We start from the raw sequence: 19,682 nt of genomic DNA, 5'->3' as shown, positions 1-19,682 counted from the left end.
GTGCTTGATCCCTACCATTGTCCATTTTGGAGATGGGATGCTTCTTAACATCTTTTATCTTGACCTCTGTACCCTTCTCTTTCCTGCATCAAGTATGGGTGCTATTTAATATGATCCAAGTACAAACACTCATAACTGCCCTCATGTTTATACCAACCATATTAAAGAGAATGACAAGAACAAGCTCAGTCATGATACATGGAATCCTACAGAGCCAACATTTTCTGTAGCTGTCTTCTTCCTATTCTTTACAGTAGCAATTAATATGATTGCATTAATTTTCTTCTTCTTGTCCTTGATTGTCTTGCAGTAGCTGGGGGCGGCTGTGGGCATCTGGGTAGAGCAGAGACATTCAGGCAGTGGACTAACGTGCATCTCATGGCATTAGATCTTATGATAGGTGTTCGTTTTACAGTAAAAGAGAAGCTAACAATGATAAACCTCTTGACACCACTGCTAGGGCAGGGAAATGAGTTGAGCTGTGTTCAGCTCGTGAAGAGCTTGTTCAAATTTGTGAAATAAGCTTGGCAAGCTGAACATGAACAACCAGTGTTGGACTCGGCTCAGCTGATGTAGGCTTGTTAAATAGTAATATATATATATATATATTATGTATATTGCAGCATAGTGTAAACGGTTGAAGTGTTTGGCTTGCAAGTAATAAAATTAGAGTTCAAATCTTATTGCTTACAGCTTTGAAACAATGTATCCATTTAGTAAATGAGCCAGTTTCAGCTTGCTCAGTAGGTTTAGGGTCCAAAATTGTATCATTTTCAGTTTTAAAAATGCAATTTTTTTATAAACAATCCAGCTCGAGCTCGGCTCCTTTAACTTGGTCTTGTCATGAACCGAAGCTGCTGTCAGCTCGGCACAAGAACGACCCGACCTTGAACACCCTGTGTTTGATTCGTTTACCAGTGGAGCTTTTATATACGATAGTATCTGCCTCTCCCTGAACATGACCCTCTCTCTTTCTCTCATTTCAAATGGTTAAAAACACCTTGAGGTGCATGTGAACGTGACTAACAACCATCCGGTTTGGTTGAACTTGATCCAAATATAATGCTTGGCCAGACAAGGTGCTTTAATGGCCAGGAATATTGATTGTTAGTGTGAATTAGAGAAATCTACAAATTTGGTTTAATGCCCCCTATAAACATCAAATCATGAATAAAATTAGAATAATAAAGACAAATTTTATGTAAATGTATACTTTCATATTGCAGTTGCATGTGAGAGTAATCAAGTAACAGCGAGCTTTATGAAGAACTTGGATGAATGTGATACATTTTAAGGAGCGTTTGATAGCATTGGATTTCAGATCTAAGGGATCTGCTGAGAGATCTCGTGTTTGATAAGCCAGTGATCTTGCCATGGGCCCGTGCTGCATTAGTGCCCCTGCTCTTGACTATCAAAACACACCCTTAGTTATCAAACGTGGGAGTTGTGACGATCTGGCTTTGAGAACGAGGGGTGACAGAAGAAGAAACATGATGGTTTGGGACCATTTTAGACGCTAGTGGACAAAAAGAACCAGTGGTGGCACTGCCACATAATGACCATGGATATGCCAAAATGAATGCTAAACATGATGGGCTGTTGCAGCCATCAATTACTTGGGAAGTTCGTTAGCAACTTGCTTTTGTTTCATGCATTATAGTCCTTCAAAAATCCAAGAAATGCAAAAAAAAATATTCTATACCATATCTTTTTTTTTTATCATTTTTTTAAAGCTTGACATCTCAGAAGCACAAAAGAAAAAAAGTGGGAAAAAGATCTTTTGTATTTGGCTTTGGCATAGGACACTCAGGCATAGGGTTGTCAACTGGTCGGGTTTAGTTGGGACCCAGGTGGAACTAGACTTGGACAAGATTTTCGGGTATGGTATCGGGTCTAGACCCAAGCTTAATCGGGTCAATTATAAGAAAAAACATACCCAAACCCAATAAGAACTACATTAACCAAACCTGGTAAAATCATATTTTTTTTATCATTTTACATTGAAAATTTGTGGGTCTTAATGGGAACTTGAGTCGGGTCTGGTATATAAATTTGCAAACTATAGCCGGGTTCATCTATTAATCGGACCTTCGGGTCCAGACCTAGTCTTAATCAAGTCTTCTTGGATCCTATAGGATTTGGTTCGGGTCGGGTCTGGGTAAACCAGGCCCGTTGACACCCCACTCAGTCATGGCAGGTAGTCGAAGAAATAGAAGAATTAGCATTCTTAACTGATGTTTAGCCTTGTTTCTATGCAAAAGTTGCAATGGAAAAATTAAGTGGCAAAAAGAAAAAGTGGTCAAACTGAAAATGCTCCATACTTATGTTTCCTCTGTTTTTAATTATCTCTGAAAATTGCCAACTCTCAGTGTGTATGTGCATATTAAGATGATTGATTCAATCTTGGAAGCTCGTTTGAAAATTTCCAACTCTCAGTGTGTATGTGCATATTAAGATGATTGATTCAATCTTGGAAGCTCTTTTGTTTATTGCAACAAGCAAATGAGAAGAAAATGGAGAAAAAAACCCTTTTGCCCTGGTTGGAAACCCTTCAGTTGTAGGTAACAATGCAAAAGTTGCTGCCCTTCTCATGTCATTAGGTGTTGGTTAATTTAATAGTTTTTGTATGTGACCTCACAATGTGATGAATCCATGTTTTCTCTGTCTTGTTAAAACGTGACCGTTTGTTGAGGTTTTGTCTCAAAATTATTGGGTTAGAACCTAGGATTGATCTATTTTCCTACATCCAATTAAGTTAGTGAGTTTATCACTACTTTCAAAGGTTTAATCTTTGATTGAAGAGTTGAGAAACTTCACTTGGGTTTATATAGTGCAAAGTTTCTCTTATAAGCAAGGTTCGAGGCATGTCAATTGAACTTTGAACTTGGTTTTAAGTTTCAATTTAGTTCGGCTTGTTTAGTTTGGTTTGATCACGATCATTCTTGGACTTTGACCAATTTTTGGGGCTTTTGAGAGATTTTTATCCCTAAGACTTAGACAGACCAAGACCCAGTCAACATATCCTTTAGAGCCCTTTGACCTTGACCAGAACTTGTTATGGCGCTTTTATTGGTTCAACATCTTTGTAGCCCCTCATTTATTCTTACTCGTTTGCCTTACCTGGTCATTTGATCCTTAATGCCTAGCCGCTAGGCCATTTATTCCAAGTAGTTAGGTTAGGAGGATATATATACTCCAACCCTCTTCCATTCTCTCTATGGCTCAGAGTTTTCTCCTTTTTCTCTCTCTAGTGAGCCTTAACTTAGTCAAGAGTCGACCTGTAGAGCTTAGAATGTGAAGTAAATCAGGACAGGTGATAGGCTTACCACCGAGGTGGTATCCCATGTGGTAAACAGGGTCCTGTGTCAAGCTAGGATCTAATCCCTCTGCCACATGGGGCGGCTGTTGTTCTGGTAGGGGTCCACCTAACCCAGCTTGCCTTTCATAAAAAAAAGTAAGAATTCCTTTATCCCTGGTTAAAGGTTCTTAAGTTCTACCAAATGAAGAAGTGGAAGCAAAAACAATGCTAATAAGTATGGAATTCTTCACTAGTAGCTTGTTCTTTGATTGAAGATAATGACTCCATTATAGCTTGTTCTTTTACATAAACAGATACCAACATTTTGATGATTCTTAGCTAACAGCTGCTGATTCCGTATTCCCATTACATAGATACTCACCAACTCTTGTACTGAGTGATTGGAAAAGCAAGAGAGTTTTCTCTTTGATAGCTCAAAACGAGGATGATATCAACAAGACTGCTGCCAATGTGCCTCGGAAATGGGGAGTCAAACTACCCATTTATTTCAGAGTGTGCAGTTACATCTAGCGTCCAATGGAGAAACGTGCTCTCATATATGAAAAGAACAAGACATTGAATTTGTGGGGAGTCCTGCTAAATGGAAGTCCTTCATGAAAAATGAATGCTCTTACCAAGAAATGCATTTATTATAGATATTTGGATTGTAAAGTAACCTTATTTAGAAGATTACTTCTCGGTTTTCCCTCATAATTACCAACTCTCAAGGATATTTCTGTCTACACCTGACAAATAAATACATTAATGCAGGACGCAAATTGTACAATGACGAAGTAATGAGAGCAACAATAGGGGACAGGAACTGATATTAATGCTCCAAGCATGTTAAAGTCCATTTAGATAGGAGGCAAAAGTGCAAAAAATTGCTGTCCTATATACCACCTAATAATGGTCTCCACTTTGAAAATTTTGTAAAGAGGTGACCATTATTGTGCAAATAAGTGTAGGTAAACTTGCTTATAATTTCACATGCCAAGTTTGATATGAAAAGGCAAGTGTAAATCTTTCTAGGATTGGGAATCATATAATGAAAACAGCTCCCATGCTAGAATGTGGCAATTTTTAAGATACACTAGAACTGTGAAGTGAACATAATGATGCACGTTTATCACCAGCTACCTACAAAGATTGGGTGTGGGTGACCCCGCCTGGGGTTTACCTTGCAGGAAGATGGGTCCATTAAGTTTTCTGGTTCTGGGCAGGAGTTCATCTTCATCAAAAAAGAAAAATAAATAAATTAATACTTACATAAACATATAGGTATATTACTAACATTTTATGTGCTTTTCTTTCTATTGGCAGAACATGTCTTGGACTGCCTACTAAATAGATAATTGCAAGTAGGAATAGGTATGAATATATATGCATTTTTATGTTTGTTTTTTGTGAATATGTAACACAATTCTCTAGAAAGTGCGAGTTGTTTTGGTTGGTCACTGGTCCATTCTCAACACTTGAAAACCAAAGCCAAGCCTGGAAGAGAAAGTAGATGTCAAGTCTTGTTTTTTCACAGCTTCAATAGGTCTTGTTTGGCAAATTCTTCCGAAATCAACCAAACCAGTAGAACACTAGAACCAATTTATTTCCTCCGCATCGATATTTGGTTCCATCCAATCAACAACTCATTAACTATGTTGTTTACCACTTATTTACAGGCTTGCTTTTGCTTTAACCAATTTGACTGAAACCAATAGATGGCTTGTATTGAGCCACTAAGCAGTAAGCACTAATTGGGTCTTTAAACACTGCTTATGACAATAAAGACACCCTCTTGGATAAAGGCACGAACATTTGCCAATTTTCCAGAATTTAATATTGTATGGATCTGAAGATGCATGTTTGAATCTGCAAGTGCATTTTGAGCTTACTGCTTGGAAGAACACAAATTTTCCTTCTACTTGAAGATATGTTTCCCTTTTGGCCATTAGAAGGGCACACTGAACAAAAGATCAGATTGTTGCCTACAAACTGTCAAAAGTTCTATTCTAAACAAAAGAAAACACGTATTCATGACACATCTAGTGGGTTGGGCTTGATCGGAAAAGCACACAAGCGCAGTGTTGCATATCCACAAGCCTCAAGGTCCTCTTTGAGCCAAGTGATATCAGCGTGAAGCAACGCATGAGCCTCCACACATTATGCTCCTGCAGCAAAAGTGTGTCACAGCAAAATATTCAGAAAAAACTCAAGATTAGATTTCTGTAACTAACCAAGATGAGAGTTTAATAAGTTCAACCAAACAAAATCATGAAGGAAACTGTAAATTTGTACACTGAAGGGTGACCTCTTAATGAGATGTACCAGGAATTATAAAAATAAGATGTATGATTAAACATGTTGACAAATGGCTCTTCAACTAGTTGATGGAAATGGACAGGTTAGAGAATCAAGCCAGGAAAGCCATCAACAGGATCATTAAATGGAACTTTAAATACATTATGATTCAAATGAAAAATCAGTTCTATAAATTCAGTCCACAGAATGCAATTTGAAAAATAGCAAAGTTGCATTATAGGCAACAAATGCAAGCGGCATTGACTCAATTTACAGTTTTTCTTTCTTTGTCTGATGATTGTGTGAAAGTGCTATTTCAATGCAATAAACACGAGTCAACAGCCAACTCTTGACAAATAGATCAGGAACCCCTGAGATGCAAACTGCACCAGATGATAAAATGTTCTATTCTGTTTGGTTGTATCAAGACTAGGGCATAGTTACCCAGAAATGAGATTATTAATCATCAAAACTGATGATAGCAGTATAATAAATATTACATTACGACGAACATTATACTGAAATCAGATTCAAGTTCATCCCGAATTTGTGGTTAACTGCTATGATGCAGCAGATACATACAACAACTATTTAACCTCCAGGACATTCCCATCTTTCCTCTGCCTGTCTTTCAAACAACCAAAAAAAAAGAGGGGGAAACGTATGATGAGAGGCAAATAAAACTTGGGATAACATGATTTTCAACACCAACAAATTATTGACACAGACATGAAACAATAAACTGACAAATTTCCATAAAAGCAATGAAGACCAATCAAAGTGCTAAGATGAATACCTTAAGACTAATTGTGTATTTCAATAAAATGGTCATTTTTGACTCAAGTTTCTTCTCCAGGGGGAAAAAAGAGAAAAAGAAAAACTCATCTCAAAATCTTCAATGAATGTACAAATAGCACTTGTGACCCTCAAGACAACCAATTCCGTTTTCTAGTCATACAACCTATTTTGGGATTCATAGAGTGAAAACTTTTATGAGTTTTATTTGTATGGCAATTGATCACTTACATAATCGAGCAACCAGGACTTTTCTTCTTTTTCTTTTTGATCATTTCCTTCTTTCTTGGAGGTTGAAGAACAACCTTAATTGCAGTATCAAAGACAGATTTGATGTTCTGCATGGAGAAGGGCAAAACCAAAGTTCTATAAGTTTCCAAAGAGGCAAACAGAGAAAGTGGTAATTGATAAGAATCGGGAGAAAAGGAAACAGATCAAAAAGGAAATACACAGTATCAAATAATTGATAGCAACCTGTTGAGTTTTCGAGCTACATTCGATATAAGCAGCCGCACCAATTTGTTTTCTCAGCTCCTCTCCCTAAAAAAACACACCTAATTAAAAGGTGAACAATGCTGGCTCCACCAAGTATAATGAACATGAAGTCAATTATAAACACACAAAGTAACCAATGAATTGGATCTGACTTGGGTGTCCTGGCCTGAGACAGCCTAGGATTAGAAGTCTAATGCACTTGGTCATCACCAAGTGTCATGACAAACCAAATTGGAGGAGACAAGTCAGACCAGAATAGCGAGTACCCTATTGACAGCTACTTCTGTATTTATTATGCCTTCATTGTGGCTCCTCCAGTAGATATTGATGGTATTCGTGAACCTGTTTCCGGTTCTCTACTTTATGAGGGGTTCATGCTTCAACTTTTGGCAAAGAAAATCAGGACATACCTGAGCTGGTGTTACTGCAACAGCACCCAGATGATCAGCCAGATAACCTTTATCTTCACGAAGATCTGAACAAAACAACATAAATCAAATGTTTAGGACAGACACTATTGTTCCATAATCCAACTTATATAAGAAAATGAAAGCGAAATTACTCCAGCATTTTGTTTTACCGCCGAGTAAAATAAGGAAAATTCTCATGAGTCGCTAAATCAGGCCTAGGAATTCAGTAAAAGATTAATAGCCTGCTGAAAAAAAAACAGAGGATCACGATACGCACCCAACTTGGTTCCAACAAGAACAATTGGAACATTGGGCGCAAACCGCCGAAGCTCAGGCATCCACTGTAAACAATGAAAGGCACTAAATCGTTTCAGCAAAAAATCAAGAAAAAATTTGCATAATATTCAGAAAAATTGTTCTTCAAAGCTTCAACATAGACAACAGAATTTGTCCAAGAACAATACTGATTCAGGGAACGAGGAAAAAGAGAATAAAGAAGTGCTCACCTTTTTCAGGACATTTTCATAGCTAGCCTTACTGACCAAGGAAAAGGCCAAAACAAACACATCAGCTCCTCTGTAACTCAGTGGCCTCAACCTACTGTAATCTTCTTGGCCTGTCAATGGACCGTCCCCCACTCAGTAAAGCACAAACAGATAAAGACATAAACCAAAGCAGCACCTTCCACTGAAAATATGGAATGTCCACAAATTTTTGGTTTTTCTCTAGGACTTTATGAACATAAGAGTCTGTTATGTAATGCCCAATTAAGAAAACCAAAAAATTGAAAGAATGGAGATGAAGTTAGGTTGAATAAGGTACCGGCTGTATCCCACAGGCCTAAATTTACAATGTTGCCATCCACCACCACATTGGCGCTGAAGTTGTCAAAAACTGTAGGAATGTAATCCTGCCCAGAAACCCAAAATCCATGAAAAAGAGCCACAATAGCAATAGTAGAGGATGATTATGCTAGCAAAACATATACAATGATAACAGAAAACAAGAGGCTTAATGATACCCACAAGATAAAAGATTAAAACAAGAACTTTGTGAAAAATAGAATATTTTCTTTATAGGATTTGATGGGAAACAAGAAACTCAGATCTTCCACCTCAAACACTAAAAAACAAAGGCCAAAAACAGTTTTTTCCAGGTAGAAAGCAAAATCTACCTGAAAAATTACCATCTTTGGATCTAAAACTACTTAAAAGGCCATTCCCAAAAGGAGAAACGTGAAGCCCGTTTCTGTTTTCCATCAAATCCAGTAAAGCTAAAAACAGTTTTTTCCAGGTAGAAAGCAAAATCTACCTGAAAAATGATACCCATCTTTGGATCTAAAACTACTTAAAAGGCCATTCACAAAAGGAGAAACGTGAAGCCTGTTTCTGTTTTCCATCAAATCCAGTAAAGCTACCACGTCCAGCTCCAAAAGAAGAGAAAAAATGTTTACAATGAAAAGAAGAATGTAAATTTTCATATTAACGTGTAAAACTTACGGTAGGGAACTTGTTGCTGGTGTAGCAGATAAGCATACAAGTTTTACCGACAGCTCCATCTCCCACTGTCACACATTTGATGAACTTTGAGGCACTCATCTCATCAGGAGTAGAGAAGAACTACTAGAAAGATGTAGAAGTTTTATAAAAGATAGGCAAGCAGTCAGAAACAGGAAGGCACAGAGAGAGAGAAAGAGAGTATTAATAGAAGGGAGTCGTGGAGTCTAGTCAAACCCTTCCCCTCCATTAAATTTTCAAATCTAACAAGAATTTATTTTGAAAGCTTTTGATGGGACCACCAGCCAAACGTCTCTCTTTCTCTCTCTACCTGAGAGGCGTGTCTTTGGCCGTAGGATACCCTGGGGTTTTAATGAAACTACAAAACTGCCCTAAATATTATGCCGATTTGTACCGTTGTACTGTCTTAAATCTTTTGCTTTGGACGGGTCTGGTTTACCCGGACCAATCCGAACCAAATCCTATAGGGTCCGGATATGGTGATCAATAAGAAGACCCGAGTTCAAACTTGAAGGTCCGATTGATACATGGACCAGTGTATAGTTTGTAAAATTTTATATCAGACCCAGACCCGACCTGAGTTTCGATTAAGACCTGCATTTTTTTAATATAAAAAATATAATTATACCGGGTATGGTCCCGGTTTGGTTAATGTAGTTTTTATTGGGTCTGGGTATGATTTTTCTTATAATGGCCCCAATTAGACTCAGGATTTGATACCATACCCGAAATTCTGATCCAAGTCTAGTTTCACCTGAGTCCAAACTAAACCCGACCAGTTGACGCCCCTATTTGCACCTAGTTCAAAAAGGACAATGTCAACTGCAAAGCGCCTCATTACTTCGTCTCCTCATTGGATTTATTTTTATTTGTTGTTTGTGAAGAATAAATATAAATTAAGGTTTTAAATATAATTATATTTTTATTTAAAAAACAAAGTTACATATATGAAAATAATGTTTGCTGCCTCGTGGGTAAGGAACCTCTAGTGAAAAAATTCAATATTTTCATTTTTTTTACAACTGGTACATATTAAGCTTAGTAAAAATTGACCTTTGAATTAAGTTTTTTTATGCATATATGTGCCAAATTTTTAAACCACAAAAATATATAATTTTGTGATAAAAAACTATGATCCAAAGAGTTGATTCATACTATTTTGACCACATTTAACTAGGGGTGGCAAAATCTGACCCGACCCGCCAACTCGCTTCTTAGCCAGGTTAAGGTTTGGCTTAAACGGGTTCGTGTCGTAAACCGGTCGACCTGCCTAACCCGTTTATTAAACAGGTCGTGTTCATGTTAGGGGTATGCCAACCCGCCAACTCGTTTGACTAAATGGGTTAGACGAGCGAGTCAACCCGTTTACACAAACCCACCAACCCGCAACCTGTTTATATATATATTAACTTAACTAACCCTAACTCTTAATTTTACACTTTAGTCACTCACTTAACTCCTTCCTACTTAGCCGCAATCGAGGGCCCGAGACCTCTCCTCTCCAGTGGTGGTGTGCGCCTGTGCAGTTATCATGTCTATGTTATTGGGTCGACCCATTTAATAAACGGGTCGCCGTGTCGTGTAATCGTGTCGTGTCGACCAGACCCGTTTATTAAATGGGTTAACCGTGTCGTGTCGGGTTACCCGTTTAATAAATAGGGCGTGTTCGTGTTTGCCACATCCGACCCGTTTAATAAATGGGTCGTATTCGTGTTGAGGTATTCCGACCCGCCAACCTGACTCGCCAACTGGACCCGATTGCCACCCCCCTACATTTAACACATCCATGAGATCAAATTTGGTGAAAACAATCTCTCCCCTGAGTTCTAAGGGTTCCTTACCCACGAGGGTAGCAAATGTAACAACAATTAAAAAAATCACAAAGAATTTATGAGAATTTCTTGTAAATCTTTGTAGACTTAAGGAAAATTATAGTTTCATATATGAGTGAGCCTATTGGGGTTCTTGAAGGAACTATGATTAACACATGTAACCTTTACTTGTCAATTTTCATCTTTGACAATCAAAGAATAAATATAATTTTTTGATGCTTAACATTTACAAAAATTCTAAACTATTGATTTTCAAGTTTTTATTATCATAATTGGATGATTTAAGAGACAATTTTTATAAAATCAAATATGAAAAACACATCCTGTGATAAAAAAACCTCTATAATCTTTTGAGCCGTCGATTTTCAAACCTTAAAAAAATCTAATATATATCATAATTGGATGATTTAAGAATCAATTAGTAAAAAATCAATGGTCAAGAAAAAAAAAAACCTCTAAAATCTCTCTTTGCAAGATGTTAGTCCGTGGGCTAGTCTTGTAAATTCTAGCACTGAATATGGCTAAAGAGTTGTTGAGATTCAAACTTTCGGGGGGCAGCGAACACAAGGATGCGTGGCTTCCAACCGATTGTTCGCCAAAAACTCGGGGCGGCGCTTTTCTCTTTGCCCAATGAAAAGAATAGTTCTTCCAAAATGACAAAAATACCCTTCCGAGACAACAACTGCTTTTTGACGTCTTTCGAATCATATGGCTAGTTAATGTACAAAATGACGGAAATGCCCTTCTTCGGTAAATCAACCAAGCCAATGAACCGAATAGAGGGTGTGCAAGTTCGACTTGCTTCTAGTGTCGACTGAACCCGAACTTGAGTTCTTATAAAGTCCGAGCTAAACAAGCCAGCACACACACACATATATATATTTTTAGAATTGAAAATAACAGAATTTTAACTCTAAAGCTACTAAGCCAAGTTCATTGTTTAAAACTTACAAGCAATAGGATTTGAACTCTAAGCTTATGCTTGCAAGTAAGGAACCTATAGGTTTAGGGTAAGATGACAAATAAGAAAACCTGATTAAAACCCAGGTCCTGACCTGATCTGAATGATACATGGACCCGGGTATAGTTTGTGTAATTTTATACCAGACCCGGTTCCAACGCAAGTTCCGATTAAGACCCACAAATTTTTAATGTAAAAATGATAAAAAAATATTATTTTATCGGGTATGGTTCATGTAGTTCTTATTGGGTTTGGGTATGATTTCTCTTATATTAGACCGATTAGACCTAGGTCCAGACCCGCCGATATTATACCCGAAAATCTGCTCTAAGTTTGGTTTCACCTGAGTCCCAACCAAACCCGACAGTTGATACCCATTCTTGAAAGTCAAACACTTCACTCATCTTCAATGTATGATATAAAATATACATATAAAGCATATTTTTATTATTAATTAACTAGTGTATACAAGCTGAGCTGAACACTCTGGGGTTAGGCAGACCTCCACCAATTATTATTCAATGTACCATTGGGTTTTGAACCTGCAACGTCCCACCGCAAGGAGACGTGCACATACAGCTCCTACCAACCACGCCGAAGCTTGCCGAGCTCATTTCACTGCAAACGAGCTCTTTACTGATGAACCAGCCTTATTGCAAATGAAAGGGAATTTCATTTGAATGAGGGGGTGATTTGGTCCCTTGAGAAGGGGATAGACATCCCAGTTTGAACTCCTCTGTCCTCGAACACTGTTGGAATCAGGTAATACTCGCCGCGAGTTTTTCTACTAATCGCCGATCTTTTTATTAAAAAGACTACAAAAAAACTTCAAATGAGCCCACCAAAGCAACGGTAAAAAAAAAGAGCATGTTTGGTGCACCTACATTATCAAACATAAAAATATAATCAATGAAATCTTTATGTAATGGGAACATCATTAATTCCTCTTGCAGAGATATAATGTAGAAAAATCAATGGTAGCATAGATTAGTGGAGTAAATAATCAAATAAATGTATTAAAACAGAGCACCATACCTAAGTTGGTAAATAAATATAGAAAAACGTAATAGATGAACACCATTACTTTACAACTTAAGACAGAGATGTAACGTAAATAAACAAATAAAGACAAAGATTAAGGATGTAAAAAAGAGTAACACAGTCTAGAGATGTACAATATAGATTAATAAAGATGCAAACAAATTGTCTAAATAAGCCTCAAGGAGTTGGCCTAGTGGGGTGGGGGCCTTGGCTACTAGACGGGCAGTTAAGGTTCGATTCTTATGTGTGTTGTCTATCTGCACAAGCTAATGCCTAGCATAGGCCCCGGGAGATATGGTTCTAGCCTCATAGTTTTATGTTGCCGGCACAACGATCATAGGTATGGTAGGCTAAGCTAGCATGACCATGTCTTTGTGTTGGGTGTGGTTTCTTCGGGTTAATTTTTTTTTTTTTAAATGTCTAAATAACAAAAGGAATAAGCTTAAACAATCATTAACATTAAACTTAATTTTGATACACGGTATCTATAAGGTGACATGGGCTCCACATACCTGCCTAGGTGGGTCGACCTAAGTCTTTGAAGTTGGAGGAGACTGTTCTATGTCTAATATTCCTCTCCCCTCGCCCGTCTCTCTCTGATCTCCCCTCTCTGTCTGATCTTTCCTCTCCCCTCGCCCGCTCTGATCTTCCTGTTGGCACTTGTGCAAAAGGAGAGACGAAAGATACCTGAAGGGGCCATGTTCTTCTGATAATGGCCGATTAGTGAACCCAATGCATATCGTCTCTGAGATGCTCAACTCCCCAGCCAATCGCTATCCTCAATGAGTGCAGGCCCTTCAGCGATGGTTAGCAGGATCCAATCCCAGAGCAATCAACTGTGTTGATTGTTTTGCTATTTTTTGCACTGTATGGGGTCTCTCGTCAATACCCCTTTTATAACTTTAATTAGGGAACAATTAAGATAACTATTCTCTCTAAATGGTAGGGCTTATCGGATAGAGACACCTCTAGAAGAGTCCTTATATGTGGGTCACTCCTACATTACGTGGGTGACTCCAACATTCTCTTACTTGTCCCAATGATAAACTCTTGATCGAAAACCTTATGGGAATGACTTGATGAATAGATTGACCTTTATAAATCTATTCTACAAATCTTTAGTTGATTTTTTAATCCTTATGAGATTAACAAAACAACCATAATAAGAATCAAAACTGTATGTGATCACTTTATTCATATGCATATGTCAAAAAGAGTTTAACAATCCCATCCACTACCACAAAGCAGTAGATTAGCGACGACCACATTCCGTCGCTAATCCGTCGCTAACATGGTTAGCGACGGATTAGCGACAACGAGGCGACAATATGCTTACGTCGCGAATATTTCGACGCTAACTGGCGACGGAATTATTCTGTCGCGAGGTCCGTCGCTAATTGCGACGGAATAACAAGCGCTATATTCCGTCGCTAATCCACCGCTACTAAACGACGACCACGGCTTGGCGACGGATTTACTTCCGTCGCTATGCCGTCGCTAGATTAATATGAATAGCGACGGATGGTTCCGTCGCAAACACGAAAAAAAATTAAAAAGAATTTATTTGAAAATTAATTACCGAGAACTGTACAATTTCTATTTCCTGTACAATTTATATTTCCTGTAAATAAAAAACAAACCACACAAAAAAAATCATATAACAAGTATCTACAACAATTAATCGTTCCACCTTAAAATTAAGAAGTTTAATTATTTACAATTCAACAATTACAATTACGAAAAATAAAAAAAATAGAACTTCTTCAACACAGTCCTCTAATCATCGCCAAGATTTTGTGCGTCTTCTTGTTCATTGTCTTTATCTGTCCCTTCAGCTCCACTACCCTGATTATCGCTAGCAGCCTACACAAGAAAAGAACAGTCAGTATTGATAAACAAAATATAATGAAATAAATTACACATTATATGTGATTCTATCATGTGCTCATGTGTGATCTAAGGCAATAAAAAAACTCTATATGTGATTCTATCATGCTCATATGTGTGCTAAGGCAGTCAAAAAATTGAATATGTGATTATAGCATGTTCATATGTGTTCTAAGGCATCTAAAAAAACTCTATATGTGATTCTATCATGCTCAGATGTGCTTTAAGGCAGGCAAAAAACTATATATGTGATTCGATCATGCTCGTATGTGTGCTAAGGCAGTAAAAAAATTGAATATGTGAATATAGCATGCTCATATGTGCTCTAAGGCATGCAAAGCCAAAAATTTTATATGTGATTCTATCATAAATGATATATAACATGTTCATATGTGTTCTAAGGCAGTAAAAAAACTCTATATGTTATTATAGCATGCTCATATGTGTGCTAAGGCAGTCAAAAAACTGAATATGTGATTATAATATGCTCATATGTGTTCTTAGGCAGTCAAAAAACTGAATATGTGATTATAGCATGCTCATATGTGTTCTAATGCAGTCAAAAAAACTTTATATGTGATTCTATCATGCTCATATGTGTGCTAAGGTAGTCAAAAAATTGAATATGTGATTATAGCATATTCATATGTGTTCTAAGGCATCTAAAAAAACTCTATATGTGATCCTACCATGCTCAGATGTGCTTTAAGGCAGGCAAAAAACTATATATGTGATTCGATCATGCTCGTATGTGTGCTAAGGCAGTCAAAAAATTGAATATGTGAATATAGCATGCTCATATGTGCTCTAAGGCAGGCAAAACAACTTTATATGTGATTATAGCATGCTCATATGTGCTCTAAGGCAGACAAAAAAACTTTATATGTGATTATAGCATGCTCATATGTGCTCTAATGCAATAAAAAAACTCTATATGTTATTATAGCATGCTCATATGTGCTCTAAGGCAGTCAAAAAACTGAATATGTGATTATACCTGAGAGGGACCTGGAATCGAAGATCCCCTATCCTGAACAACGGCCTTGATCTCATTTCGGAGAAAGGGGGCGACGGTGTATTGAAAGTAGTTATTCAGTGATTCATTAATGATCTGGCGTACATCATCACCAGAAAGAATAGTCGGCTGCTTGGAGCTTATGTCGGCGCAAGAAGTCGGTGACCGTAACTGGAAGAACCAATAACTGGTGAAGTGTTCATATTACTCCCAAACCCGAACACGCGACCTTTTTTGGGTTCACCTGCTGCAGTCACCCATGCTGTAGGATCAAATGATGGATGCTGAGTAGCGTCATCTTCATATCGCTCTACCATCTGTTGCTCATATGCCTCCTACAAATGCATGCCTTGATCGGCAACTACCAAATGCATGCCCAAGTGGTTGAAATATCGACAGCTTGTCAGCTACAGTTACTTGTTCTCCATCATCGTTACGGGGCGGGCATGTGTAACGTGTTGGAATATGAGGTTCGAAGTACATAGATGAGAAATTTGAAATCTCTTCTAAAGTGTACGCCTCACAAATAGAGCCTTTTACTCTTGCTTTATTACGAACCTTTTTTTTTAGGTCGAACATGCATTTGACAAGAATATACATTTCAATTTTAAAAAATCTATCATTAAAGAGACAAATATAAAAAAACATATACCTTTCAAATGGGTACATCCATCGATATTGCACAGGGCCACCAACCCTTAGTTCATATGGCAGATGTATGATCAAATGTTCCATAACATCGAAAAATGCTGGCAGAAATATATTTTCTAACAGACAAACAGTGGTGATGACAGAGTCCTCGAGATTCTTTACATCTGATACAACGACCTCCGATGCGCACAATGTTCTGAAAAATCCGCTCAACTCAGACAATACCCCCCATATAGGTTTGTCTAACATATCATGGAATGCTAGGGGTATCAATCGTTGCATAAAGATATGACAATCATGACTCTTCAACCCATATAACTGTCCATCGTCAATCTTCACAGCCCGAGCAATGTTAGAGACATATCCATCTGGAAATCTCAGTTGTCTCAACCATTGGCATACATGTTTTATTTGATCAGGTCCGAGCACGTACTTCTCCTTTGGTTTCAGTACTTTGCCATTATACTCTTTGAGTTCCAATTCTGGTCTTTTACATATTAATTTTAAATCCATACGGGCCTTCGGATTATCCTTCGTTTTTCCTTTAATATTCATTACTGTATTGAACACATTATCAAACACATTTTTCTCTACATGCATCACATCCAAATTATGTCGTATCAATAGGGTCGGCCAATACGGTAGTTCCCAAAAAATAGATTTTTTCGTCCAATTGTGATCCTTCCCAAATCCACGGAAGGGTGTAGGACTGCGGGAATCTGTTAATACATCTGGAAAGTATCGCAATCTTCTTAGAATCTCTATGCAGACAATCTTGAGAATGGACCTTCCGTTTCAGTTGTGCCTGCTTTAAATGCATTCTTTTGACGTCGGAACGGATGATCGCTGGGTAGAAATCAACGATGACAATCAAACCAACAAGGCTTCCTTTCATGCCTCAATCTAAAAGCTTTGGAATCCTCCATGCAGTACGGACAAGCCAACCTCCCATGTGTGCTCCAACCAGATAACATACCACATGCAGGGAAGTCACTGATTGTCCATAGAACAACGACCTTCATATTGAAATTTTGTTTTTTGTGGGCATCATACGTGGTAACACCGTCATCCCACAGAACTTTTAATTCATCAATCAATGGCCTTAAATATACATCAAGATTTTGGCCAGGTGAGGTCGGACCAGGGATCAACAGAGACAAGAAAAGATTTGGATGTTTCATACACAAGCTTGGTGGAAGGTTGTATGGAGTTACAAATACTGGCCAGCATGAGTATGGAGTTGATCTACCCCCAAATGGATTAAATCCATCTGTACATAGACCGAGTCTAACATTTCACACTTCCATTGCGAAGTTCTGATGAGTACGATCAAAGTGCTTCCAAGCTTCAGCGTCAACATAATGCGTGATCTTATTTTCATAGTGTCAAACTTTATTTGCATGCCATCTCATGTGTTTAGCTGTCCTTGAAGACATATACAATCGCTGCAATCTAGAAGTGATAGGAAAGTAGCGGAGCGACTTGTATGAAACTTCCTTTGATCTCGTGCTACCATTGCCTCTTGTCTTTGGCTTGAACCGAGGATGCCCACATGACGGGCATGATATGTCGTTTTCCTGCTCCTTGAAATACAACATGCAGTGATTTGGACAAGCATCAATCTTTTTGTAACCCATACCTAGAGCGTTGACCATAACTTTCGCATGATAGAAATTTTGTGGCAATTTCTCATCTTTAGGCAACATACTCTTCACAATCATGCACAAACGGTCAAAACATGATTGACTCAAATTATACTCGGACTTCAAATTCATTAGTTGAAGAACTGCAGACAAGATAGTGTGACTCTCACAACCGTTCCAAAGTGGCTCATCAGCATCTCTAAGTAAATCATAAAATCTACTAGCTGCATCATTTGGTGATTCTTCATCTATGGCAGTTCTTACATCACTAGAACTCATAGCAGAACCCAGTTCTGTTCATGCGGCATCAAATATCAAATTTGTATATGGATTATCGTGCACCACATTCACCCGTGCATCAAAATCGTTTCTAAATTCTTCTCCATGAAACGTCCAGTTCTGATAATCACTCACAAAACCCTTCCTGTATAGGTGATGTCTAACGCCATGAGGTTCTACAAATCGGTTATTCTTACAAATCTTGCAGGGACACCTAATCCGACCTGTGGGATCTACTGTACTGACACTTGCCGTTGCAAATTCAATAAAACTGTCGACACCATCCATATATTCATGCGATAACTCATTGTCCACTATCCTACGGTACATCCATTCACGGTTTGCAGTCATTTTGTCGTATGATGTTGCGAATAGTATCCTAACCAGTTAAAAGAGAACCATCATAATGTTATGATGAAGAAAATATTAAATTTATCATGCAATATATGATGTCATACAATCACAAGAATTATGATGCATGCATTGATAACTTAATATTTTCATGTGCAAACTATTCATGACACGATACATTCATTTGAAGCATGCTTTCAGTATACAATTTCACATGGTAGACATAATCAAATTGAAAGTAACTACATGTAAGCATGGATACAATCACATCAAACATTGCAATACATCGAAATAATTCATATCAAACAAATCTCAAACATGTACCTGCAGCAAACACACTTCAATATCCCACTAACTACTACCATGCCTAGCATGGACTTCGTACTCCAAAAATAAGACACTTCCATATTCATACATTAAAATCATGCTCAGCATGATCTCCGAACTCCAACAAAGCAGTCCTAGATATCAACAACTAAGTGAGTGTGTGAACAATAAAGTGTTACATTCAATAAATTAAATAACATGTGATGCGCTTGCATCACTTACTCACCACAGGTATTTACCCGATTTGCATTGTTTTTGTCACTTACTTACCACGGGTGGCGGGGCACAAGCGAGTTCCGTTGAGAAATCTGCACAAAAAAAATGGTTGGCCATATATGGTTAGAAAAAAAAAGGTTAAAATATTTATCTCTTATTCCAATAACAAAAGAACGTAAGAGTGGATATTAACAATGAAGGAAAAGGAGTAATTCTATACACCAAGTGGCTATTGAATTTTATCATGGATAAGCAGGCACTACAATGTAATAATCTAAAAGTTGAGCTAGTTTTTGCAAACAGAGTGCACAGGCTTTTGTAATTTATTCAAATAAAATAAAAACATCTATTTAGACTCTTATTTATGGTTCTTAAGGCTTGTTTGATGGTTTGTTCAAATTAACTAAAAAGTATTAATTAAAAAAATGTGATTTAAATCCCTAATTATAGAAAATAAAAATAAAAACTCTAAATAAATAAAAAAACCCTAATGAAATTAACTATAAAAGCCTTAATTAAAAAAATTTGATTTAAAGTCCTAACCTTAACTAAAAATCCTTAATTAAAAAAATTATGATTCAAATCCCTAATCATAGAAAGTAAAAATAAAAGCTCTAATCAAATCCAAGAAAACCCTAATCAAATTAACTATAAAATGCCCTAATTTTT

General features: G+C 37.4%; 1 protein-coding gene across 2 annotated transcripts; it reads right to left on the bottom strand.

The window, feature by feature from the left end:
* Positions 1-5,155: 5,155 nt before the first annotated feature.
* Positions 5,156-8,952, bottom strand: LOC149830191 (rac-like GTP-binding protein ARAC7). Of its 2 annotated transcripts, XM_090015730.1 has the most exons (8): positions 8,793-8,952; positions 8,116-8,203; positions 7,800-7,909; positions 7,571-7,634; positions 7,294-7,358; positions 6,863-6,928; positions 6,620-6,726; positions 5,156-5,463 (listed from the first exon to the last, which is right to left on the bottom strand). In XM_090015730.1, the coding sequence occupies exons 1-8, from the start codon at positions 8,889-8,891 to the stop codon at positions 5,424-5,426; spliced, it is 639 nt and encodes a 212-aa protein (XP_089871856.1). In that variant the 5' UTR covers positions 8,892-8,952; the 3' UTR covers positions 5,156-5,423. The 2 variants fall into 2 exon arrangements, with proteins under 2 accessions (XP_089871856.1, XP_089871857.1); XM_090015731.1 differs by lacking the exon at positions 5,156-5,463 and having other exon boundaries at positions 6,616-6,726.
* Between the last annotated feature and the right edge of the window lie 10,730 nt (positions 8,953-19,682).

This window comes from Nuphar pumila, chromosome 8, assembly GCF_984573655.1.
Source record: "Nuphar pumila chromosome 8, dmNupPumi1.hap1.1, whole genome shotgun sequence".
In the NCBI taxonomy this organism is placed as follows: Eukaryota; Viridiplantae; Streptophyta; class Magnoliopsida; order Nymphaeales; family Nymphaeaceae; genus Nuphar; species Nuphar pumila.
The sequence above is the reverse complement of the archived record's forward strand: the minus strand, read 5'-3'. Positions and strand labels throughout refer to the sequence as shown.